The sequence below is a fragment of the Eubalaena glacialis genome, chromosome 6 (genome assembly GCF_028564815.1).
Source record: "Eubalaena glacialis isolate mEubGla1 chromosome 6, mEubGla1.1.hap2.+ XY, whole genome shotgun sequence".
NCBI classification, from domain to species: domain Eukaryota; kingdom Metazoa; phylum Chordata; class Mammalia; order Artiodactyla; family Balaenidae; genus Eubalaena; species Eubalaena glacialis.
Genome location: NC_083721.1, coordinates 142154308 through 142182136, shown reverse-complemented (window position 1 = coordinate 142182136; position 27829 = coordinate 142154308). Strand labels below are relative to the sequence as shown.

The 27829-nt window shown below is 37.2% G+C and overlaps 1 protein-coding gene across 2 annotated transcripts in view; it reads left to right on the top strand.

Moving 5' to 3' along the window:
* The window catches only part of HACL1 (2-hydroxyacyl-CoA lyase 1), a 47789-nt gene that overhangs the window by 1086 nt on the left and 18874 nt on the right, over positions 1–27829 (top strand). The window contains exons 3-12 of one of the 2 annotated variants that reach the window (XM_061194699.1): positions 1841–1881; positions 3193–3273; positions 4356–4428; positions 5398–5475; positions 6423–6517; positions 8129–8241; positions 11597–11732; positions 22776–22881; positions 24976–25059; positions 26010–26111. In XM_061194699.1, coding sequence (XP_061050682.1) covers positions 1841–1881; positions 3193–3273; positions 4356–4428; positions 5398–5475; positions 6423–6517; positions 8129–8241; positions 11597–11732; positions 22776–22881; positions 24976–25059; positions 26010–26111 — 909 coding nt within the window. The remainder of the gene's footprint in view (positions 1–1840; positions 1882–3192; positions 3274–4355; positions 4429–5397; positions 5476–6422; positions 6518–8128; positions 8242–11596; positions 11733–22775; positions 22882–24975; positions 25060–26009; positions 26112–27829) is intronic. The other variant, XM_061194700.1, reaches the window with a different exon arrangement.

Sequence of the window (27829 nt, the reverse complement as noted above, 5' to 3'; positions counted from 1 at the left end):
TATTATTATGTGTCTGTGTCTGTGTATTATTTGTCCCGTCTGACTTCCCTATTAGGCTCTGAGCTCCAGGGGGTCACGGATATTATTTCTTCTTGATACATCTGTATCCCCAGTGGGTAGGTAGAGCCTGCACTTGATAGGAGGTCCGGTAGTACCTGCAGGGTGAATGGGTGAAGGCCAAGTCTCATGTTGTATAGTAGGTGGCTCTGCAAGGTGATGGGTATCACAAATGGTAAAGCCGTGATTGGACTCCAGAGGTGTCCTAAGCCCCAGTCCAGTGCTCATTGCACCTCATTACCTTGCCACCCTTCTTGGAGGCTTATCTGGAAGCACAAGAAAGGAAGTTAGGACATTTTGCCAACCCAGTCTCATTTCTTCCTAAAGGGCATTTAGCATTTTTCCAGGTTATCTTTTATTTAATTTAGCACCTTCCCTGTCTTCCTGTAATGAGCCAAAGTGCAGTTTAAAAATAAAAACTAACCATATGAAGGCCGTAAAGGAAATTTCAACAAATCTCCAAGGATTGGAAACAAACAGTATATGTGACCTGACCATACGGAAATAAACTGGAATTCAATTACAGAAAGATAGAAAATCCCCAAACATTTGGAAATTCAATACGTTTGAATCCTTTGTAAATATTTGAAAAGATTAATAAAATCAATAACCTTCACGGCAGACTGATTAAGAATAAAAGAGAAAAAATACAAATTACCAGTGTCAGGGGTGAAAAAGGGGATGTCACCATGGACCCTAAATAGCCAGTGGGGTGAAGAAGAAATCACAATGGAAAATGGAAAACATTTTGAATTGAATGATGATAAGATGAGATCTCAAACATGTAAGCTACAGCTAAAGCAGTTCTTAGAGGAAATAGTTTTAAATGAATCTATACTTAGTAAAGAAGATCAAAAAGCAATGCTCTAAGCTTACATATTAAGAAGCTAGAAAAAGAAAACCAAAGTAAACCCAAACTGAAAGTAGTAAAATAATAAGTACAAAAGCAGAAATTAGGCTTCCCTGGTGGCACAGTGGTTAAGAATTTGCCTGCCAATGCAAGGGACACGGGTTCGAGCCCTGGCCCGGGAAGATCTCACATGTCGTGGAGCAGCTAAGCCCGTGTGCCACAACTACTGAGCCTGAGCTCTAGAACCCGCTAGCCACAACTACTGAGCCCACGTGCCACAACTACTGAAGCCTGCACGCCTACAGCCCATGCTCCGCAACAAGAGAAGCCACGACAGTGAGAAGCCCACTCACCGCAATGAAGAGTAGCCCCCGCTCACCGCAACTAGACAAAGCCCACGCAAGGCAACGAAGACCCAACACAGCCAAAAATAAATAAATAAATAAATTTATTTTTTTAAAAAAAGCAGAAATCAATGGAAGAGAAAACAAAGAAACAATAGAGAAAAATCAACAAATCCAAAAATTGGTTCTTTGAAAAGATTAATGAATTTGGTAAATCCCTAGCAAGACTAATGAAGAATAAAAGAGAAAAAACACAAATTATCAATGTTAGGAATAAAAAAGAGGACATGCCTATTGATCCTGCAGACGTTTAAGCAATTATAAGATGATATTATGAATAAACTAGATGATATGGACAAATTCCTTGAAAAACTAAAAATTAGAATTAGATGCTTAAACCATTATTTGAAATTTACAGGTAGAACATTACTTGTTAGAATGAAAAATGTTCCAATTCCCCCTTACTTGAGAGTGAATTATTATATACATACTTTATACATGTATAATACTTAATAATACTTATTACTTAATATGATTTAATACTATAAGAGTCCCAAAATGCTTAAGTCCCAGTGTTTTTTCTTCGTAGGCTTGTTATGCTGCCTCTGCGGTTGGATATCTGACAGGCAGGTAAACTCAAGTCTATGTTTCATCTCAACTTCTTTTTTTAAACGGAGTTATAATTAACATACAGTATTATATTAGTTTTAGGTGTACAACATAGTGATTCAGTATTTTTATACATTATGAAATGGTCACCACCATAAGACCAGTTCCCATCTATCACCATACAAAGTTGTTACAGTATTATTGACTGTGTTCTTATGCTGTACATATCATCCTGATGACTTATTTATTTTATAGCTGGCAGTTTGTACCTCTTAATCCCTTTCACCTATTTTATCCATTCTTCCACACACCTCCCCTCTGGCAACCACCAGTTTGTTCTCTGTCTCTGAGTCTATTTTCTGTTCATTGTTTTATTTTTAAGAGGCCACATGTAAGTGAAATCATATGGTATTTGGTTTTCTCTGTCTAACTTATTTCACTAAGCATAATATCCTCCGAGTCCATCCATGTTGACACAGATGGCAAGATTTCATTCTTTTTTATGGCTGAGTAATATTTCATTGTGTGTGTGTATCAATCACATCTTCTTTATCCATTCATCCATGGATGGGCACTGAGGTTGCTTCCATATCTTGGCTATTGTAAATAGTGCTGCATGAACATAAGGGTACATATATCTTTTGGAATTAGTGTTTTTGTTTTCTTCTGATAAATACCCAGAGTGGAATCGCTGGATTGTATGGTAGTTCTATTTTTAGTTTTTTGAGGAACCTCCATACTGTTTTTCACAGTGGCTGCACCAATATAAAGGCTGTCTTAAATAGAGGTTCTTAAGAAATTACTTTATAAATTGAAAATGGCAAGTTGAATTATATGGAGATACCTTTTTCTTCAGTGCTTTAAGCTTAGAAAGTCATCTAGGGTAAAGCATTCAAGTTCAATTTAAAAAATTGGGGCAGAGCACTACATTTCAGAATTACTTTCTGGCAAAGACCAATTTACATTATATATTTATTTGTTAAGAAAAATTTTTAAAACACTTTTTTTCCATACAGAAATGTACTCAGTAGTCAAAAATTTGCTTCTGTATGCAGTCAACTTGATTTAGCCCAAATATAATAGGAGCAAAGTATAAAGAGGTTAGTGAAATACAGTGTGAGGATGGTAGGTACCTTATTTCTTGCAGGAAGACTGATATAACCTTTTTTTTTCTAATTAAAAAAATATTCTAATAATTGTTTTACAATTGTAGTAAAGATCTATATATCCTGCCTTTGAAGTCCAAGAAGGTGACATTTCACCCTAAAGTGATATGAATCAAGTATTGCATTTGACCTGCTTTTAATAAAATTAATTCTGTTTTGCTTTTAGGCCGGGAGTTTGCCTTGTTGTTTCTGGCCCAGGTCTCATCCATGCTTTGGGTGGTATGGCAAATGCAAACATGAACTGTTGGTAATTACTTAAAACATTTTCTTAAAAATCTCAACGCATGATTTTACCTAGTGGAGCAACCACTGATCTGTGGTGGGAAGACCAGGGGTCAGGTGCTTGAGGAAATGGCTTAGTGAAAAATTAAGAGAGTTAGGAAGAAAATAAGAAAAAAAAATCAACAGCTCTTTTACCTAGAAAAAAAGACTATTAATATTTTGGAATGAATATGTGTATATTCCGTATCTATATATATATATATATATATGTGAATGTGTGTATAAGTCTCTTTAAGTGAAGAACTGTTTATCAAAGATCCCAGCTCAATATGCAAGAATGTATTTGATTTTTCACCTTGTCTTGCATAACTAGCAGGACAATTGAAATCTTATATTTATTGAGTTGGCTTTATAAGCAGATTAGTTGCTCTTGCCCTTAATCCCATCTCTGGTTCTTTACCGATAAGATCATGTTAAAGGGGGCTATGTTTTGATCAGTTCATAAAATGTTTAAATTTCCTGTGGGAAGGACATTGTTTTCTTTCTTGCCATGTGTTTCCTACTTTTTAGGGTTTGACTTCTTTCGTCCTTCCTACACTTTCTCTTTCTTATCTACTTTAGTGTGTGATAATTTTTGAGTAACTTTAACTTTGCTGTATCTTTTTTTTTTTCTCCCCAAAGCATAAGAATTTTATTGCTGAGGAATTTTTTTCATTCTGCCATTTCCAAATAGACTCATTTAGGAAAGTGTGACAAAAGTTTTTTCCTTCTCTTAATTTCAAGAATAATAGGAAGGGCATAACAATTCATTTTACATCATCACACCCAGAGGTTTAGAATCAGTATCCAAAAGAGGCAGGGGAGAGAGGGGCATGGAGGAAAAATATTTACTACAAATTACAGATTTTTCCAAAATTGAGGAAGTGTTCTCACACCAAGTTGTTTCCTAAATCTTTCTAAATTGGCAGTTTTTAAGGGAAAATGTAATTCTCTCTCTTTCTCTCTTTTTTAACATTCATTGAGTGTTTATTATTCATTGGGCACTTGCTGAGTACTTTACATGTTGATCTCATTTGTAATTCTCTTTTAAAAAAATTAATATTTCAGGCCCTTGATTGTGATTGGTGGTTCCTCTGAAAGAAATCAGGAAACAATGGGGGCCTTCCAGGAGTTTCCTCAGGTACCCAACTCTTAAGATCCTCCCTCTATCATTTAGTAACGTAAGTATACTCCATTAAGATTTATGGAGAAGAAATTAAAACTCCTGTCTGCAAAATAAACAATTAAAATAAAAGTACCTGAGATATTTTAAAGGTAATTTTCCTCAACTACAAGAAACTCTCAATGTGGTTATTAAGAAAGCTTAGGCTCTGTTTAGGAGCAATCTTCCAAGAAATACACCTTTTTGACAGAAATTTAAACTCTGAAAATAAGTTCTTCAAAGAGTCAAGAAAATGCAGGAATAAAAATGGTTTGGGACTATCAGACTTGGAGGAAGAGAAAAGTTGAGAGGAAAACTCCTACTCATACCTGTGGGACTAAGACTACCAACTGTTAAGTAGATTTTATATCAAAAACTATTAAGAGAAATGGTTTCTATTGAATATACAATGCTTCAAAGTACATTAAACAGTGAAAAATTAACACTACTGAATTTATGCCAAACAGCATAACAACAAAATATATAACAGGAAAACTGGCAGAAATGTAAAAATAGATTATTATTGTAATGAGATATAACAGATGAAGTTGTGTATTCCTGGCTGTAGAATTTCTGGGTCCAAGGATATACTTACTTACAATTTTAGGAGACAGTGTCAACTTCCCTTCCTATTTATATTCTCACCAGAGTTTATGAGAGCGCCTGTTTTCCTATATTATAGTAGATGCTGGGTATTATCTAACTTTTTTATTTTTGCCAGTCTAAGAAATGAAAATTGTGTCTTGTTTTGATTTTCTTCCTGAATCACACCAAGGCAGAGATTTGGTTGTACTTTGAATAGGCTTTTAAGAAACAATCTAGGTAATGCATTTTTCTCCATCTTGCCTCTAAACATAATAGAAAGTAATGGCTTAACATTTTGTCTTCTTTCAGAAGAGTAATATGATACATGAGCTGAATTTTAAGTGATTTTCTTTTCACATATAGGTTGAAGCTTGTAGATTATATAGCAAGTTCTCTGCCCGGCCAAGTAGCATGGAAGCTATTCCCTCTATTATCGAAAAGGTACAGTATTTAATTACAAGCTCTCCAAGTCAGCTGGTTTTTCTCAATTGTTTATACCTGTGTTACTTTTATTCTCCATAGAATGAGTAGCAATTTGGAATATATTCAGGCAGTTAGCAATGATATTGATAAGTAGCTATGTACATTTTAATATTCACTGTCATTAACTTAAAGATACAGATAAAATAAATTATTTTGAAAAAATTTCCCCTCTACTTTAGTTTTTAAATTTTTTTTAAATTATGGAAAAGTAAAAAGAAGGATATAATGAAACCCTGGGTACCCTTTCTCTTATGCTTTTGCAAGATTATTTTTGAAAATAATACTTATTATTACTTAAATTGCTTAAATTTTTGAAAATTAGTACTTATTACTTAAATTATTTAAGTATTATTACTTAAATTTACTTAAGTTTTTGAAAATTAGTACTTACATTAGTATTAATATAAGACCATCTATTAGTTGATTAAACAGTGTATTATAAATTAGTTTTATATGTGAAGTTACATTTGAGCTGTTTCAAAAACCATGTGTTATAGAAACCATTTGATACATGTTACAACATCACAGTTTCTGAAACCTTTGCCAAATCATTAGAATTAGGAAGCAGGTGAAAGTAATATTATAAAGTAAAGACTGGTAGGCAGAACCTAGTAGATAATTTCTAGGACTAAAGTGTAATAGAAAATGAATTTTAAAGCCCTAAGTGTGTATTTTTTTCTTATCTCTCCCCTTTTAAAGAAAAATATCTTTTAAAATATATAGAATCAATAGAGGGCATTTCAATGTAATTAAAATTGGTTACTTCTAAGGATGTTGCATCAACTAAGGATGTCGAGAAAAATCAAAATAGTGTTCATTTCACAATTTTAAATTCTCTTTGAGTGGAATGTGATAATACGGATTGAGATTTTTAAAATATTTTCTTCCATTTGTAATAAACTTAGGCAGTGAGAAGCAGTATTTATGGTCGTCCAGGTGCTTGCTATGTTGACATACCTGCAGATTTTGTGAACCTCCAGGTGAATGTGAATTCTATAAGGTGAGTAATAGTTAAGTGGAGTTCTTTCTTAATTGTGTTACCATAATGCTTACCTTTTAAAAAGAATTTACCTAGCAGTTTATAAGTTAATCTTCAATTTGTCTTAACTTTCGAAGATTTAGTAATTAAACTGAATCCTGGCCAACGGGCTTAATTCTCTTAATTAAAATGACATTATTTAGTAATTATTTTGGGGTTTAATTACTAAATCAAATACTTGGAGCTTCCCAAACTTCTCATTTGAAATTATTATTTCAGTAACCATAAAAAACTAATCCTCATGTAGTGTGGTTACTTAGAGTCTTCATGGTATAAACCAAGAGATGAAGTGACTATTGAAAAATAGTAATTTTCAAATAGTTCTAGTAAGACCTCAGCATAAAAAATTTTAGTCTGTCTCTGTGATTTAAAAATATTTCAACACCAGATGTTACTATGATTTGCCAAGTTCCCTTATTCCATAAATAAACACTGAGTGAACAATAAGTACAATAAATTGGTATCTAAGTCACGCCTGGTAAGGATGGGTACTTGGGTTAATGCATCACCCTGAGTACCATTTAGCACATTCCTGCTGTCATGGACCTAGTGACTACAGAGAGACAGTGGGCACTTCTGTTCACTCAGGATACCAAGTAGAGGTTTCCATTTGGGAGAGTCAGATAAAAAGGACATCTATTCTTCATAATACCTGAACATGACAATCAAAATAATATTATTGGGGTTGGGGGGAGATGTGCCTTAGGTAAGTTAACTCTGTAAGCCTTCTTTAAAATTTTTGTAAAGATTTGGATGTCCTTTTTTGGTATTATATGCCCAAGTTTTGTACAGTATGATGTTTATTAATTAGGATAAATGAACTAAAACACTGAGGAGTTGGTGTCTAGAAATACTTAACTATGACAGTTTTAATATTTAATATTTCTTTTACTAATGCATATTGTGGTACTAAAATATTGACTTACTCAGTGAGTGGAAATATAGTGAGGTAGTTAAAAGCATGGACTTTCGAGACAGAACAACCATTTTCAATCCAGTCTTTGCCACATGCCATCTGGGGACCCCAGGCAAGTTACCTACTTTTTGAGTTTGTTTTTCTTTTCACAGTAGTGAAACAGAGATAATAGTAATACCTAATCTCATTATTTTGAAAATTAAATAAGGATAAATGGCACATAGTAGGTATGAAATATTAACTTTTAGTATGTTTTTTATTATTACTACAACAACAACTACTACGACAGTGTGAAGCCATTAACTCAGATTTCCTGTCAGTGAATTGCTCCTTTGGTTGTTAGATGATCTTAGGGAATAAATATTAATTTACCAGGTATGACAAGGATATTATGGTTATATGGGAGAAAGTCTTTATCTTTTAATTTTTAAGTCTTGCTGCGGTAATCTACTCTCAAATGGTTTAGGAAGAAATGTATATGTATATTTATGTGCGTATGTGTGAAGCAAATGTGGTAAAATACTAGTAGTTGAATTTACAGGGTGGGCATATGGAGTTTATTATACTATTTTTTCTACCTTTTTATGTATTTGATATTTTCACATTAAAAAAGTTTAAAAGTTGGCCTCCTAATTAACAGAGCTCTTTATTTCCAGGTACGTGGAGTGCTGCATGCCACCTCCTGTTAGTATGGCAGAAAGCTCTGCTGTATGTATGGCAGCATCTGTCATTAGGAATGCCAAACAGCCCCTTCTTATCATCGGGAAAGGTAGCATTGAATGGAACTCTAAATCTTGCTAGGCTTTCAAAAGAATGCTGATTCTGTTTAGAAATTGTCTTCATTATTTATTAGCATCGGCTCTAATGTTTTAAATCGGAATAAAAATTCTCTTTATTCATTTAGCATTATTTATTAGTTTTGAAATCATAGAATTATTCTAGAATGCCTGGAATATCACCTATTACATTTCTTTTTTTTTTTGTAAATTTATTTATTTATTTTTGGCTGTGTTGGGTCTTCGTTGCTGAACGTGGGCTTTCTCTAGTTGTGGCGAGCGGGGGCTACTCTTCGTTGCGGTGTGCGGGCTTCTCATTGTGGTGGCTTCTCTTGTTGCAGATCACGGGCTCTAGTCGCACGGGCTTCAGTAGTTGTGGCACACGGGCTCAGTAGTTGTGGCTCGTGGGCTCTAGGCACACAGGCTTAAGTGGTTGTGGCACACGGGCTTAGTTGCTCTTTGGCGTGTGGGATCTTCCCAGACCAGGGATTGAACCCATGTCCCCTGCATTGGCAGGCGGATTCTTAACCACTGCGCCACCAGGGAAGTCCCTATTACATTTCTTATGAATAAAATGTGTTTTCTTCCATTATGAAGATTACACATGAATATTATTAAAAATTTGGAAAATCCAGAAGATTAGAAAGAAGAAATCCCTTCATCCAAAGAAAATCATTTTAACATGTAGTACTTTTGTATTCCTTTTAGCATGTATATTTTATACATTGTGATCATACTGTATAGACAGTTTTTTTTAAAGTATACAATCTAATATCTTTTAGTATATTTACAAAGTTGTACATCCATCACCACAATCAATTTTAGAATATTGTCATTACCCTCCCCCAAACCCCACATCCCTTAGCTGTCGCCCCAAACCTCCTTAGCCCTCTGCCCCAAGCAACCGTGAATCTATTTTCTGTCTCTGTAGATTTGTCTATTTGGACACTTCTTTTAAATAGAATCATATAATGTATGGTCCTTTGTGACCTTTTTGATTTAGCATAATTTTTTCAAGGTTCATCCATGTTGTAGCATGTATCAGTACATCATTTCTTTTTATTGCTGAATAATAATGATAGTAATATATTTATTATAATTATATATAATATAATAATAAATATAATTCATAGTTATTATTGTTATTATTCCATTGTATGGATATACCACATTTAATTTAATCCATTCATAGTTGATGGACATTTGGGATGTTTCCACTTTTGAACTACTGTGAAAAATGTTGCTATGAACATTCATGTACAAATGTTTGTGTGGATGTATGTTTTCAGTTCTTTTCAGTAGGTACCTAGGAGTGGGATTGCTGGGTCAAATGGCCACTCTATTAGACAGTTTCGTATTATACTTAATTCATTTAACGTTAGAATAACATTTTCTCATGGTCTTAAATTTTTTTCCCAAATATAATTTTTAATGTCCATTCATGTATATACTAATGCTTTACTGGCAAATATTTAAATCTTTGCCAGTTTTTGTTTGTGTTTAGAATAGCTGCAACAGACTCGTTTGTACTTAAAGCTTTTTCCATATTTAGGATATAAGATAGATTCCCAGAAAGAAAATTAACTAAGTTAAAATGTATTCATATTTTAAGGCCTTTGGAGCATATTGTCCAATTGCTCTCTCCCAAGATATTGTACCAATTTATACCCATGTCAGCAATTTATTATAGTATCCATTATATGTTCTAGACCTGAGGGGGCTATGAATCATCTATGACCATGCTAGTCATTTATCAACTACTTAGGAAATAACTGCATAGAAACTAAAAACAGTTTTAGTAAAAATGGTGGACAACAGAAAAAAATTGAAGTCAGAGCTGAGTTGTGTACAGCTATGTGATATATTAGCTCTGTGACCTTGGCAAAAACTGCTTTGAGTCTCAGTTACCTCACTTGTAAAATAGAGATTAGCTACCTCAACAGTATTGTTACAATTAAACAACAAAATAATAGAAAGAGCTCAGTGGATGCTAGTTTTTGTACTTCCTTTAACCACCATTTAATGAGTCCTTATGATAAGGCAGGGATTATAGAAAACATTTGTGAGGTATATAGAGAAATAATGGTTCCTACTTATAAGTGGACAGACCTGGTCACAAATAAATGGGGTGTGTGTAGAGAGCTGAGGTGGATTCCCAGGGGAAGCAGCAACAATGTTCTTGTGTAGGTGGTGTCGAGAGACCGTTCAGAAGAGATGACGCTGTAGCCACCCCTTGAAAAAATGGGTGACCGGTCACTGAGTGGACACAGAGAACCCACGCAGTCCAGGAAGAGGGAACTGAATGGACAAATATTGAGGCAAGAAGGAGAATACAAGGAAACTTTCTGGATTAAAAAAAAGGGATTATTTTTCATCCTACATGGATGACAAAAGATTCTAAGGTAGTTTTATAGGGGGGAGCATTAAATTGAATCTGAACATACTATACTATTTACTGAGACTCAGTAGAGAATTATAAGTTCTGGATATGGAGTAATATTCTACTAACCCTCAGAAAGAGCATAAAGTTAAATAGCTAAAACGATGGCCTTGATGACATTAGAAACGAAATCATTTCTATATTGAGACAGTAAGTTGTTTTCAGTGCCATTGAGGGCATAAAGCATATGGTTATTCTGCAGGCACACAACTGTAAAAACAAATGATGTGACCCATTCGAGTTAATCCTGTTGTGATCACAGGGTTATAGAGCCTATGAAGCGATCTACAGAGCTTTAGAAACGTAGGCCCCTTGTTAGAATTTCCATACGCAGACTAGATGACTGTGCAGTCCTGGTTAGCTGGTGATGGGGAGCAACGTGTGAGGTTGCTCTTCCCTGTCAGGGCAAAGTCCTTCCTTTCCCACCTGCGCCTACCAGTAGATGTGTGTCCAGGGAATTGTGAGTAGTAATCCAATAGGAAAGTAGCATAGAACTGACAATTAAGAGCAGCAAGAGATGTGAAGTGCAACTTTTGTTTGGGGGTAGACGTCGTTCAGAATAATTGATAATATTACTTGGGGGGGAAATTAGAACTATTGCCCTCTTAAACATTGTAAAATACCAAAGATAAAAACCGTAGTCACAGGACTTCCCTGGTGGTCCAGTGGTTAAGACTCTGCACTTCCACTGCAGGGGCACAGGTTTGATCCCTGGTCGGGGAACTAAGATCCCACGTGCCATGTGGCGTGGCCAAAAAACAAAAACCATAGTCACAATTTGTTTTGAGTTTAAGCCCTGAGCAGGAGAATGTTTGAGAAGTTCTAAAAGCAATTTCACATGAACTATTTTAAGGGTCACAGTGTCTGGAGCTTAACTGACTTGTCCAATACATTTCGATTTCTTGTAGGTGCTGCTTATGCCCGTGCAGAGGAGAGTATCAGGAAATTGGTGGAGCAATGTAAATTGCCATTTCTGCCCACCCCCATGGGAAAGGGTGTTATCCCTGACAACCATCCAAACTGTGTAGGTGCTGCCAGATCCAGGTACGTGGCGCTCCAGATTTTAAATACAATGGCTTGGCAGATTCCAGGCTAATTTAAATTATTTTGTGACTTTAATGAATCTAGGAGAAGTTCTGAAAGAATCACATAATTTTAAGCACATCTGTTTCTTTTTAGACTTTTCAACACTTTAAAGATGTTGTCCTCTATCTCCTGACTCTCATGGTTTCAGATGAGAAATCTGTAGTCATTTGAATCTCTGTCCGCTGATGTAGTTGTCTTTCTGTGGCTCCTTCCAGAATTTTTTTTTATCTTTGTTTCTCAGCAGTTTGATTATGATGTGTCTGGACACGGTTTTCTTTTAGTTTATCCTGTTTGGGGTTCTCTAATCTTCTTGAATCTGTACATTGATACCTTTCACCAAATTTGGAAAGTTTTTGGCCGTTATTTCTTCAAATATTTTTTTCTACACCGATCTCTTTCTCCTTTCTGGAGTAACACAAATATTAGGCATGTTGATATTGTCCCATAGGTCCCTGAATAACTGTTTAATTCTTTTTAATCCTTTTGTCTACTTTATATGTTCTATTTCTCTGCTGAGAATGTTTATCTTCCCATTTATTTCAAGAGTATTTTTGTTTACCTTATAGAACATAGTTATAATAGCTGATTTAAAGCATGTGTTTACTGATTCTAACATCTGGGTCATCAGTACAATTGGCATCTATTCATTATATTTTCTTTTGAAATTGGTTACATTTTTCTGGTTCTTTGTGTTTTGAGTAGTTTTGGATTGTATCCTAGAATTTTGAATACTGTGTTGTGAGATTCTAGGTCATACCAAAATCCTCTGTAGAATGCTGATTTTGTTTGTTTGTTTTAGCAAGCAGTTAGCTTGGTTAGATTCAGACTGCAGGTTCTGACTCACTCACTGTGAGCATGGTTCCAGGGTCAGTTGATTTCCAAAGCCTTTGCTATGCTCCTTTGGGTCTGTCCACACATGCCCAGCCCAGGGGTGAGCCCCAGCCCCAGTTCTGGATATAAACATGCTGGTTAATATCCAGAACTAGGGATTCCTTTTCTCTCTTAAGACATAGCCCACCCATTTCCCAGAGTCCCTTTTCCTGGCCCTTGCTGCTACCTTATCGTACCACACAATAGGTGCTGCCTTTGAGGCAAAGTGGCAGGAAAAAAAAGAAAGATGAAAGATAAGGGGGATGCCCCCATATTCTCCAGACCACAGGGGCCCCTTTTCCCAATTCCTCTTGCCTGAAAAATGAAGTTTCTCTTGGGATTTTAGCTGCTTAGGACTTACCACAGTGCCGCTGTGCTGCCCTCACAGCACAGCTGTGAGAGAGAAATAGAGAAAAAGAAAATTTTGGAGCTTTCCCCCCATGCTCTCAGGCATGCAGGGTCCCTTTTCCTGATCTTCTGGCCAAAAAGACACGGTTTCTCTCCAAGTTTTTGCTTTCCTTTAGTTCTGCAACTAGGACTGCTCTGAATAAAAGCGAAGAGATAAAAGAGGGGAAAACCTTAAAAACTCACCGCCTGCATGGGTCACTTCTTTGATCTCGTCCCGGTCCACCTACTGTTCTTTACTTTTCAGAAGCCTCAGGTAGTTGCTTTTTATAGTTTGTTCAGAGTTTCCACTGTATCAGTGGGAGAGCTAGGCTGGAGTGGGATTACCCAGCCTTGGCTGGCACTGGAAGTCTCTTCTTCTTAGATTTTTTTTTTTAATTGACTTCACCTCATTCTTTTTACTGTTTTTTTTTTGCCCTGCCACATGTGGCATCTTAGTCCCCAACCAGGGATCAAACCCACGCCCCCTGCAGTGGGAGCTTGGAGTCTTATCCACTGAACCGCCAGGGAAGCCCCTCTTCTTTTTAAATTTTTAAAACACACTTTCTGATAAACCATGTGTTTTTTTCTTTTAATTTCTTTATTATGAAATATTGTAAATATACAAACGAGAGAGTAATTTAATGAGTACTATGTAACCACCACTCAACTTTATCAAATATAATATTAAGTAGTATGTTGTTGCTTTAAGATTTTTTTTTGAGAAACAAAAAATTACAGATTTGTTTGTAGTCCCTGCATATCTTACCTGATCCCATTTCCTCCCTCCCTCTCCACACTTTACCACTGTTCTACATTTGGTAATTTTCATGTTGTCATGCAAACACTAAATTAATTTTGAGGGGTTTTTAAATGTCATGTTTCCTGTTCAATCTTTAATGTTGCTCATTTAATGCTATTTTAATAAGCTTATATGTTTACTTTTTTCATATTAGTATACATTGTACAGTAGCCAAATTAATTATTACAATGTTTTTTTCTTTTAATATACTTTAACTTGGGTTAAGCTGAAGTTTATCTTCATTCCTGTTGAATTTTAAGAAGATAATATTAATGACATTAATAATATAGAAAAGATTGTAAGGGGCTGTAAATAATTGTATCAACAATTTCAAGTATCAACAATTTCAAGTTTTGGAGTATCTATAAGCAAATCTATCCTTCCATTTTCAGTTTTTATCTGTTAGTTAAATTGGGTCCCACAGGACCAAAACAGTATATGAGGATAGCTTTTTTGACTATATAGTTGAAATAATAACTGAATTTCTGTGAAAAATAGCATAAGCCACTGCAGAAGATAAAAGCAAAAAAAAAAAAAACAGATCCTCTTTGGACAAAAGATAAGAAAAATGGGAACTAGCCAAGAAGTAGAAAAAAGAAAACCCACGGCAATTATTATAATAAAAATTATCCTGGAAAAAGGCATGACATTTCAGTTGGATCAATAATAATGACAGTTGTATGCATCATTAGAGCCACATCTGAAACAAAATGATACAGTGTAAAAGCAAGCAAAGATGTATGAGGTAAACAAAAGGAAAGCAAGGGTTATTAATATCAGAGTGGATATCAAAGTAAATATCAAAAAATTGAAGTTATATTGACAAAAATATATAAAACTATTAGAAATATACTTGGTGTAATATTTTTTGAAAGCAGTTGGGGAAAGTGAATCAATCATCATAAAAATACCTGCTTCAAGGAATCAATATGAAGTATATACTAAGATTCAAATAAAGATGTGCAACCAACCCAGTACTGTTAATAACAAAGAAAATATCCAGCAGTTGAGAAGAGGTGAAATAAATTTGTGTTCAACAAAATGTGTAGCCTTTAAAATTTGTATTTAAGAAGAACTTAATGATAAAGGAAAACATTTATGATAAGCAAAAGTGCATGAGAGCTGGGCAAGATGGCGGAAGAGTGAGACGCGGAGATCACCTTCCTTCCCACAGATACATTAGAAATACATCTACACGTGGAACTGCTCCTACAGAACACCCACGGAACACTGGCAGAAGACATCAGACCTCCCAAAAGGCAAGAAACTCCCCACGTACTTGGGTAGGGCAAAAGAAAAAAGAAATAACAGAGACAAAAGAATAGGGACGGGACCTGCACCAGTGGGAGGGAGCTGTGAAGGAGGAAAGGTTTCCACACACTAGGAAGCCCCTTCGCGGGCGGAGACTGCCGGTGGCAGAGGGGGGAAGCTTTGGAGCCACGGAGGAAAGCGCAGCCACAGGGGTGCGGAGGGCAAAGCGGAGAGAGTCCCGCACAGAGGATCGGCGCCGAGCAGCACTCACCAGCCCGAGAGGCTTGTCTGCTCACCCACCGGGGCAGGCAGGGGCTGGGAGCTGAGGCTCGGGCTTCGGTCGGATTGCAGGGAGAGGACTGGGGTTGGCGGCGTGAACACAGCCTGAAGGGGTTAGCGCACCACAGCTAGCCGGAGGGAGTCCGGGAAAAAGTCTGCAGCTGCCGAAGAGGCAAGAGACTTTTTCTTGCCTCTTTGTTTCATGGTGCGCAAGGAGAGGGGATTCAGAGCGCCGCCTAAACGAGCTCCAGAGACGGGCGCGAGCCGCAGCTATCAGCGCGGACCCCAGAGACGGGCATGAGACGCTAATGCTGCTGCTGCCGCCACCAAGAGGCCTGTGTGCGAGCACAGGTTACTATCCACACCTCCCCTCCCGGGAGCCTGTGCAGCCTGCCACTGCCAGGGTCCTGTGATCCAGGGAAAACTTCCCAGGGGGAACGCACGGTGCTCCTCAGGCTGCTGCAATACCACGCTGGCCTCTTGCTGCCGCAGGCTCGCCCCGCATCCATACCCTTCCCTCCCCACGGCCTGAGTGAGCCAGAGCCCCCGAAGCAGCTGCTCCTATAACCCCGTCCTGTGTGAGCGAAGAACAGACGCCCTCAGGCGACCTACACGCAGAGGCGGGTCCAAATCCAAAGCTGAACCCCGGGAGCTGTACGAACAAAGAAGAGAAAGGGAAATCTCTCCCAGCAGCCTCAGAAGCAGCGGATTAAAGCTCCACAAACAACTTGATGTACCCTGCATCTGTGGAATACCTGAATAGACAACGAATCATCCCAAATTCAGGAGGTGGACTTTGGGAGCAGGATATATTAATTTTTCCCCTTTTCCTTTATTTGTGAGTGTATATGTGTATGCTTCCGGGTGAGATTTTGTCTGTATAGCTTTGCTTTCACCATTTGTCCTAGGGTTCGGTCCGTCCTTTTTTTTTTTTTTTTATTAAAAATTTTTTTTTCTTAATATATGTTTTCTTAATAATTTTTTCCTTATTTTCTATTTTTAACAATTAAAAAATTGTTTTTCTTAATAAGATTTTTCATATTTTTATTTTAAAAAATTAAAAAATTTTTTTTCTTAATAAATTTTTTCTTAATAATTATTTTCTTATTTTTATTATAAAAAATTAATAAATTTATTTTAAAAATTAAAAAAATTTTTCTTAATAAATTTTTTCTTAATAATTTTTTTCTTATTTTTATTATAATAGCTTTATTTTGTTTTATTTTATCCTCTTTCTTTCTTTCTATTTTTTCTCCCTTTTATTCTGAGCCATGTGGATGAAAGGCTCTTGGTGCTCCAGCCAGGCATCAGGGCTGTGCCTCTGAGGTGGGACAGCCAACTTCAGGACACTGGTCCACAAGAGACCTCCCAGCTCCACGTAATACCAAACGGCGAAAATCTCTCAGAGATCTCCATCTCAACATCAAGACCCAGCTTCACTCAACAACCAGCAAGCTACAGTGCTGGACACCCTATGCCAAACAACTAGCAAGACAGGAACACAGCCCCATCCATTAGCAGAGAGGCTGCCTAAAATCATAATAAGGCCACAGACACCCCAAAACACACCACCAGACGTGGACCTGCCCACCGGAATGACAAGATCCAGCCTCATCCACCAGAACACAGGCACTAGTCCACTCCACCAGGAAGCTTACACAACCCACTGAACCAACCTTAGCTACTGGGGACAGATACCGAAAACAACGGGAACTACGAACCTGCAGCCTGTGAAAAGGAGACCCTAAACACAGTAAGATAAGCAAAATGAGAAGACAGAAAAACACACAACAGATGAAGGAGCAGGGTCAAAACACACCAGACCTAACAAATGAAGAGGAAATAGGCAGTCTACCTGAAAAAGAATTCAGAATAATGATAGTAAGGATGATCCAAAATCTTGGAAATAGAATAGACAAAATGCAAGAAACATTTAACAAGGACGTAGAAGAACTAAAGAGGAACCAAGCAACGATGAAAAACACAACAAATGAAATTAAAAATACTCTAGGCAGGATCAATAGCAGAATAAGTGAGGCAGAAGAACGGATAAGTGACCTGAAAGATAAAATAGTGGAAATAACTACTGCAGAGCAGAATAAAGAAAAAAGAATGAAAAGAACTGAGGACAGTCTCAGAGACCTCTGGGACAACATTAAACGCACCAACATTCGAATCATAGGGGTCCCAGAAGAAGAAGAGAAAAAGAAAGGGACTGAGAAAATATTTGAAGAGATTATAGTTGAAAACTTCCCTAATATGGGAAAGGAAATAGTTAATCAAGTCCAGGAAGCACAGAGAGTCCCATACAAGATAAATCCAAGGAGAAACACGCCAAGACACATATTAATCAAACTATCAAAAATTAAATATAAAGAAAACATATTAAAAGCAGCAAGGGAAAAACAACAAATAACACACAAGGGCATCCCCATAAGGTTAACAGCTGATCTTTCAGCAGAAACTCTGCAAGCCAGAAGGGAGTGGCAGGATATACTTAAAGTGATGAAGGAGAAAAACCTACAACCAAGGTTACTCTACCCAGCAAGGATCTCATTCAGATTTGATGGAGAAATTAAAACCTTTACAGACAAGCAAAAGCTGAGAGAGTTCAGCACCACCAAACCAGCTTTACAACAAATGCTAAAGGAACTTCTCTAGGCAAGAAACACAAGAGAAGGAAAACACCTACAATAACAAACCCAAAACATTTAAGAAAATGGGAATAGGAACATACATATCGATAATTACCTTAAATGTAAATGGATTAAATGCTCCCACCAAAAGACACAGACTGGCTGAATGGATACAAAAACAAGACCCATATATATGCTGTCTACAAGAGACCCACTTCAGACCTAGAGACACATACAGACTGAAAGTGAGGGGATGGAAAAAGATATTCCATGCAAATGGAAATCAAAAGAAAGCTGGAGTAGCAATTCTCATATCAGACAAAATAGACTTTAAAAAAAAGACTATTACAAGAGACAAAGAAGGACACTATATAATGATCAAGGGATTGATCCAAGAGGAAGGTATAACAATTGTAAATATTTATGCACCCAACATAGGAGCACCTCAATACATAAGGCAAATACTAACAGCCATAAAAGGGGAAATTGACAGTAACACAATCATAGTAGGGGACTTTAACACCCCACTTTCACCAATGGACAGATCATCCAAAATGAAAATAAATAAGGAAACACAAGCTTTAAATGATACATTAAACAAGATGGACTTAATTGATATTTATAGGACATTCCACCCAAAAACAACAGAATACACATTTTTCTCAAGTGCTCATGGAACATTCTCCAGGATAGATCATATCTTGGGTCACAAATCAAGCCTTGGTAAATTTAAGAAAACTGAAATTGTATCAAGTATCTTTTCTGACCACAACGCTATGAGACTAGATATCAATTACAGGAAAAGATCTGTAAAAAATACAAACACATGGAGGCTACACAATACACTACTTAATAACGAAGTGATCACTGAAGAAATCAAAGGGGAAATCAAAAAATACCTAGAAACAAATGACTATAGAGACACGACGACCCAAAACCTATGGGATGCAGCAAAAGCAGTTCTAAGAGGGAAGTTTATAGCAATACAAGCCTACCTGAAGAAACAGGAAACATCTCGAATAAACAACCTAACCTTGAACCTAAAGCAATTAGAGAAAGAAGAACAAAAAAACCCCAAAGCTAGCAGAGGGAAAGAAATCATAAAGATCAGATCAGCAATAAATGAAAAAGAAATGAAGGAGACAATAGCAAAGATCAATAAAACTAAAAGCTGGTTCTTTGAGAAGATAAACAAAATTGATAAACCATTAGCCAGACTCATCAAGAGAAAAAGGGAGAAGACTCAAATCAATAGAATTAGAAATGAAAAAGGAGAAGTAACCACTGACACTGCAGAAATACAAACGATCATGAGAGATTACTGCAAGCAACTCTATGCCAATAAAATGGACAACCTGGAAGAAATGGACAGATTCTTAGAAATGCACAACCTGCCGAGACTGAACCAGGAAGAAATAGAAAATATGAACAGACCAATCACAAGCACTGAAATTGAAACTGTGATTAAAAATCTTCCAACAAACAAAAGCCCAGGACCAGATGGCTTCACAGGTGAATTCTATCAAACATTTAGAGAAGAGCTAACACCTATCCTTATCAAACTCTTCCAAAATATTGCAGAGGGAGGAACACTCCCCAACTCATTCTACGAGGCCACCATCACCCTGATACCAAAACCAGACAAAGATGTCACAAAGAAAGAAAACTACAGGCCAATATCACTGATGAACATAGATGCAAAAATTCTCAACAAAATACTAGCAAACAGAATCCAACAGCACATTAAAAGGATCATACACCATGATCAAGTGGGGTTTATCCCAGGAATGCAAGGATTCTTCAATATACGCAAATCAATCAACGTGATACACCATATTAACAAATTGAAGGAGAAAAACCATATGATCATCTCAATAGATGCAGAGAAAGCTTTCGACAAAATTCAACACCCATTTATGATAAAAGCCTTGCAGAAAGTAGGCATAGAGGGAACTTTCCTCAACATAATAAAGGCCATATATGACAAACCCACAGCCAACATTGTCCTCGATGGTGAAAAACTGAAACCATTTCCACTAAGATCAGGAACAAGACAAGACTGCCCACTCTCACCACTATAATTCAACATAGTTTTGGAAGTGTTAGCCACAGCAATCAGAGAAGAAAAAGAAATAAAAGGAATACAAATCGGAAAAGAAGAAGTAAAGCTGTCACTGTTTGCAGATGACATGATCCTATACATGGAGAATCCTAAAGATGCTACCAGAAAACTACTAGAGCTAATCAATGAATTTGTTAAAGTAGCAGGACACAAAATGAATGCACAGAAATCTCTTGCATTCCTATACACTAATGATGAAAAATCTGAAAGTGAAATTAAGAAAACACTCCCGTTTACCACTGCAACAAAAAGAATAAAATATCTAGGAATAAACCTACGTAAGGAGACAAAAGACCTGTATGCAGAAAATTATAAGACACTGATGAAAGAAATTAAAGATGATACAAATAGATGGAGAGATATACCATGTTCTTGGATTGGAAGAATCAACATTGTGAAAATGACTCTACTACCCAAAGCAATCTACAGATTCAATGCAATCCCTATCAAACTACCAATGGCATTTTTCACAGAACTAGAACAAATAATTTCACAATTTGTATGGAAACACAAAAGACCCCGAATAGCCAAAGCAACATGGAGAAAGAAAAACGGAGCTGGAGGAATCAGGCTCCCTGACTTCAGACTATATTACAAAGCTACAGTAATCAAGACAGTTTGGTACTGGCACAGAAACAGAAACATAGATCAATGGAACAGGATAGAAAGCCCAGAGATAAACCCACGCACACATGGTCACCTTATCTTTGATAAAGGAGGCAAGCATATACAGTGGAGAAAAGACAGCCTCTTCAATAAGTGGTGCTGGGAAAACTGGACAGGTACATGTAAAAGTATGAAATTAGAACACTCCCTGACACCATACACAAAAATAAACTCAAAATGGATTAAAGACCTAAGTGTAAGGCCAGACACTATCAAACTCTTAGAGGAAAACATAGGCAGAACACTCTATGACATAAATCACAGCAAGATCTTTTTTGACCCAGCTCCTAGAGAAATGGAAATAAAAACACAATTAAACAAATGGGACCTAATGAAACTTAAAAGTTTTTGCACAGCAAAGGAAACCATAAAAGGACCAAAAGACAACCCTCAGAATGGGAGAAAATATTTGCAAATGAAGCAACTGACAAAGGATTAATCTCCAAGATTTACAAGCAGCTCATGCAGCTCAATAACAAAAAAACAAACAACCCAATCCAAAAATGGGCAGAAGACCTAAATAGACATTTCTCCAAAGAAGATATACAGATTGCCAACAGACACATGAAAGAATGCTCAACATCATTAATCATTAGAGAAATGCAAATCAAAACTACAATGAGATATCATCTTACACCGGTCAGAATGGCCATCATCAAAAAATCTAGAAACAATAAATGCTGGAGAGGGTGTGGAGAAAAGGGAACCCTCTTGCACTGTTGGTGGGAATGTAAATTGATACAGCCACTATGGAGAACAGTATGGAGGTTCCTTAAAAAAGTAAATATAGAACTACCATACAACCCAGCAATCCCACTACTGGGCATATACCCTGAGAAAACCATAATTCAAAAAGAGTCATGTACCACAATGTTCATTGCATCTCTATTTACAATAGCCAGGACATGGAAGCAACCTAAGTGTCCATCATCGGATGAATGGATAAAGAAGATGTGGCACATATATACAATGGAATATTACTCAGCCATAAAAAGAAATGAAATGGAGGTATTTGTAATGAGGTGGATGGAGTTAGAGTCTGTCATACAGAGTGAAGTAAGTGAGAAAGAGAAAAACAAATACAGTATGCTAACACATATATATGGAATCTAAAAAAAAAAAAAATAATAAAGATCATGAAGAACCTAGTGGCAAGACGGGAATAAAGACACAGACCTACTAGAGAATGGACTGGAGGATATGGGGAGGGGGAGGGGTAAGATGTGACAGGGTGAGAGAGTGTCATGGACATATATACACTACCAAATGTCAAATAGATAGCTAGTGGGAAGCAGCTGCATAGCACAGGGAGATCAGCTCGGTGCTTTGTGACCACCTAGAGGGGTGGGATAAGGAGGGTGGGAGGGAGGGAGACGCCAGAGGGAAGAGATGTGGGAACATATGTATATGTATAACTGATTCACTTTGTTATAAAGCAGAAACTAACACCATTGTAAAGCGATTATACTCCAATAAAGATGTTTAAAAATAAAAATAAAATAAAATAAAATATTTTAAAAAATGCATGAGACAGTATTTAGTATATAAGCTCAACTATATAAAAATACACATGTGTAGAAAAAAAGACTAGATGAAATTATGCCAGGATATTAATAATACTTTATAAATTGGTAGTATTATTGGGAGATTTTGGCTTTTTCTTTATACTTTTCTGCTTTTTCCAGATTATCTACAGTATACTTGTATTAATTTTTCTAATGATAAAAATGTAACAAATGATATAGAGTATAGATAAAGTCTTATGGTAGTATTTTCTACTTATTTCATCTTTTGGATTAGCATTTAAATAGAATGGCTTCATAAATTATTTCAGTTTGAAAGATCAAATTTACCGTATAAGCTGATTCTCAAGACCAGTACAAGATCCAAATTATTTAGACTTTTCCAAATACTTTAGAAATTAACTTTAGAATAATTCAAATAAGAATGTAGATATCCTTTTTGTTATATCAGATTTTTCTTTTTAATAGGGCTTTGCAATTTGCTGATGTAATTGTGTTATTTGGTGCCAGATTAAATTGGATTTTACATTTTGGACTGCCTCCAAGATATCAGCCAGATGTGAAGTTTATCCAGGTACTCAAAGAGGAGAGATTAATTGATTAATTGATTGATTTTTGGCTGCGTTGGGTCTTCATTGCTGCACTTGGGCTTTCTCTAGTTGCAGCGATCGGGGGCTAATCTTCATTGCGGTGCGCGGGCTTCTCACTGCAGTGGCTTCTCTTGTTGTGGAGCACAGGCTCTAGGCGCACAGGCTTCAGGAGTTGTTGTACGCAGGCTCAGTAGTTGTGGCTCGCAGGCTCTAGAGCACAGGCTCAGTAGTTGTGGCACACGGGCTTAGTTGCTCCTTGGCATGTGGGATCTTCCCAGACCAGGGCTCGAACCCACGTCCCCTGTATTGGCAGGCGGATTCTTAACCACTGTGCCACCAGGGAAGTCCTAAGAGGAGAGATTTAAAATCAGAGCTATGTGTAGTTTATTATTCTGTCAGCCGTTATCAGCTCCACTTTCTTCTTGGCTTTTGTAAAGAACTGTTTCTCTTTTTACAAAAGTAGAATTTTATAAATTGTCTGGCGTAATTACAGGTACCAAAGTAAGCTGCCTTTTCAAGCCTATGAAACATAATGTACCACTTTACTGCTAACCAGAAAACCTTTCAAAATCAAGTTTTAAATAGTTTGAAAAGCATAATTTGCCTCTTCATAGTTCAAGTATATTTAAAGGTAGACAAAAGAGGTTCAAGTAGGAGGTAGATTAGAACAAAACATTCAGCATTGTTAGGGATCAAGTTATTCTTTTAGATTCCAAAACCTTCAAACACCCTTTGGCTGGAAATCTCTAAACAATGGTGCTAAAACTATGTGTTTGGAATAAGCTCTTGTATCTTTATGACCCCTCTTTATAAACCAGTTTCCTTACTGTTGTGAAAAGTACTGCCTACAAACCTGTTTGCCCTACACAGATTGTGTAAAGGTATTTTAATGGCCTCGCTGCAATTGCTGTCTTCTCCCTGCTTACCTTTTACTTCCTAAGTCAACTTCTAATAGGGGCCATTGAAAACTAAAACCACAAACAAGCAAGACCTGGATTGTACTGGAAGATGCTGCCTCTTGATTACAGAATAAAGTGCATCCCCTTTGGGGTGCCTAAATTACTTTTCCTCGAAGAAGCTGTTTTCCATGAAGCTTGCCCATGGCCATCCAGAAATGGAGCTTCTGAGTAAATAAGACGTAATCATGCCGTTCCCTGGGAGTGGGTCTCAAAAGTGGTTCCTGGACCAGCAGCATCGGCACCTCCTGGGAAACCTGTTAGAAATGTACATTTTTGGGCCCCACCCCAGACCTCTTGAGGTCAGAAACTCTGAGGTGGATTCTTGCAGTCTGTGGCTTAACAGGCCTACCGGGCGGTTCTGATATATGCTGAAATTTGAGAACTCCTGCTCTGAATAAGAATTCCAGGGTAATTAAGTAGAACCTTATTATTCATTACATTCAAAACTGTAATTGATCAAGTCAAATGCATTCCTGTGAGTATAGTGGAACAATACTAAAGTTCTACGGAGTAGATTTTTTTTTTTTAATTTTTATTTATTGATTTTTGGCTGTGTTGGGTCTTCATTGCTGCACACGGGCTTTCTCTAGCACACGGGCTGTCGGCGCGCAGGCTTCAGTAGGTGTGGTACGCAGGCTCAGTAGTTGTGGCTCGCAGGCTCTAGAGTGCAGGATCAGTAGTTGTGCCCCACGGGCTTAGTTGCTCCTTGGCATGTGGGATCTTCCCGGACCAGGGCTCAAACCCACATCCCCTGCGTTGGCAGGCGGATTCTTAACCACTGCGCCACCAGGGAAGTCCCCGGAGTAGATTTTAAAATGAGGGAAGATAGTGAGGTTTCTTTTTTTTTTTTTAAGAACAATTACACAAGGTTTAATAAAATTTTAAATGTTCAAGCCTAACTGACACAGCAATTTTACTTCTTGAAGTGATAGTGAGGTTTCTATACTAGCTATGATACTCATATAGTTCCGTGGATTTATACTTTTATCAAGGAACTTCTTGAATATCAAATCTTAATCATGTGCTTATGTGTAACATGCACAGTCCATTTATTGTCTTAATTCTTAAAGATTTTTAAGAATAAACACAGCTTGTTCTTTAGCCTTGCCTCTTTTTTAGGTTGATATCTGTGCAGAAGAGTTGGGGAATAATGTAAGACCTGCTGTGACCTTGCTAGGAGACATAAATGCTGTTACTAAACAGGTGAGAGCTTTTGCCTGGGTTTTAGTTTATGTGGCTTGGTCTTTAGGGAAGTCAGTTCTTGAAAATGTTTCAATCTTGATTCACTTGGTGACAGGTCTATTAATATCTGTTTTAAATAAAATTTATGATGGAAAGCTATTCTTAAATATAACTATGGAACTTGGTAAATCCAACTCCTTATGTATAGATAATTTGTATGTGGGTAAGTTAAGCATTTTTGAAAGGTGATTGAAAATTTAAAGGCATTCAGCCAGCAAACTGATTTCAGCTATCTGAAAGATTATAATACAGCTTCCAGAGGAATTGAACTTACAGCCAAGAAATGGCTTTATGTACTGGAAAAAATCTAACTTAGTATTTCTTTAGGCAATAAAGAGATTTTTACTCTTCAAACTGTAATCAGTGACTTATCCAGATTCTTATTATTTGTATATAATTTATACATTTCACTGTGACAGATAAAATATAGGCACATTTGTCACATGACTTTGGATACAAATTGGTATCATTATCATGATTATACAAAATTAGGTTGTAATCCCCAATATTAAAACACTCTGGAGCATTTGGTCTGTATCATGGGAATCCCTGGGTATTGGGGCTATGAGTCTTCTTGCAGGGGTTCTTTGGCAGGGTGATTTTCCTTCTATTGTCAGAGGCAGAGGAAGGCTTACGAGCCCCCCTGCCTGTGAAGTATGGAGGGGGTTACAGTTCTGCTTTGTCTTATGGGATCCCAATTACTGGTAGAAGTCACCACTGAACCAAGCAGAAGCTTTCCGTGGTACCTATTTATCTTCTATCAGTTGTTTACTGCCCAGAGGAAAAACAGAGTATGAGTGATGTGAAAGGTAGGATAGCGTAGCTGTATTGTCTTTTTTAGAAGAGATTTTTATGCTAATATGATTTAAGTTTATTTTCAAAAAGGAAAGAAAAAGTTTCTGGTTTTTTAGCTTTTAGAACAATTTGAGAAAACACCATGGCAGTATCCTCCTGAGAGCAAGTGGTGGAAAATTCTGAGAGAAAAAATGAAGAGCAATGAAGCTTTATCCAAGGTAATATGGGACCCACTGAAACTCAAGAACACTTCAGGTCCATGGTTGAGTTAGTTCTGTCATAGCATGACATTTGCATTCCTAAAATCACAATGTGTAAGAGACACACACACACACATTCATGTATGTATTACAATAAATATGACACCTGAAGTTTCTTGTGGAAGTGGGCATTGGAAAGGTTATAGCTCGTGAGTTACTGTGAAGCAGTGGAAAGAGGGGATCTGACATTGGACAGAGAGTCGTAAGAGCCAATGTGGATGGGTGTGGCTCCTTGTCCTCAGTTTGACCTTGGCACCAAATCACAAGAGATCTTTTGGAACCTTAAATTCTGGGGCATGTTGGGGCATGTTTGTCCTGTAAGATATGAGTCCTCCAAGGCATGCATTTATAATAGACAGGTGTTTCATCAAAACTGAAAATTTGATCTAATGTATAGCCACCTTTTTCTTTTTTTTTAAATTTCCGCTTTATTGAGGTATAATTTTTCTAATTTATTTATTTATTTATTTTTGGCCACGTTGGGTCTTTGTTGCTGTGCGTGGGCTTTCTCTAGTTGCAGTGAGCGGGGGCTACTCTTCGTTGTGGTGCGCGGGCTTCTCATTGTGGTGCCTTCTCTTTGTTGTGGAGCACGGACTCTAGGTGCTTGGGCTTCAGTAGTTGCGGCACGTGGGCTCAGTAGTTGTGGCTCATGGACTCTAGAGCGCAGGCTCAGTAGTTGTGATGCACGGTCTTAGGTGCTCTGCGACATGTGGGATCTTCCCAGACCAGGGCTCAAAGCCGTGTCACCTGCATTGGCAGGCAGATTCTTAAGTACTGAGCCACCAGGGAAGTCCCTATGGAGGTGTAATTGACATATAAAATGGTAAGATATTTAAAGGTACATCATGGTGCATTGATAAACACACTGTGAAACAGTTCGCCCCATCTAGTTAATTAACACATCCATCCCCTCACGTTTATTTCATTTCATTTAATTTCATTTCACTTCATTTCATTTTATGTTAGTGAGACCATTTGTAGCTTTCTTTTTCAATTAACTTTTGTATCACTGCTGGAAATTCTTTTGCAACTTCCTCATCTGCACTCATGGCTCTGCCTGATAGCTGAAGGCTTTGGAATTTATAGTAATGTATGAAACTACCAAACCATCCACTGTTAGCACTAAAATGAGCTACTTCTGCAGGATTTGGCAATTTTTGTTTAAAGTCTTTGTATATGGATAGTGTTTCCTCTTTGATTGTGAGAAAAGTTGTTCCTGATTTTTTTTTAACATCTTTATTGGAGTATATTTGCTTTACAGTGGTGTGTTAGTTTCTTCTTTATAACAAAGTGAATCAGTTATACATATACATATGTCCCCATATCTCTTCCCTCTTGTGTCTCCCTCCCTCCCACCCTCCCTATCCCACCACTCTAGGTGGTCACAAAGCACCGAGCTGATCTCCCCGTGCTATGCGGCTGCTTCCCACTAGCTATCTATTTTACGTTTGGTAGTGTATATATGTCCATGCCACTCTCTCACTTTGTCCCAGCTTAACCTTCCCCCTCCCCGTATCCTCAAGTCCATTCTCTAGTAGGTCTGTGTCTTTATTCCCGTCTTGCCACTAGGTTCTTCATGACCATTTTTTTTTCTTTTTTAGATTCCGTATATATGTGTTAGCATACGGTATTTGTTTTTCTCTTTCTGACTTACTTCACTCTCTATGACAGACTCT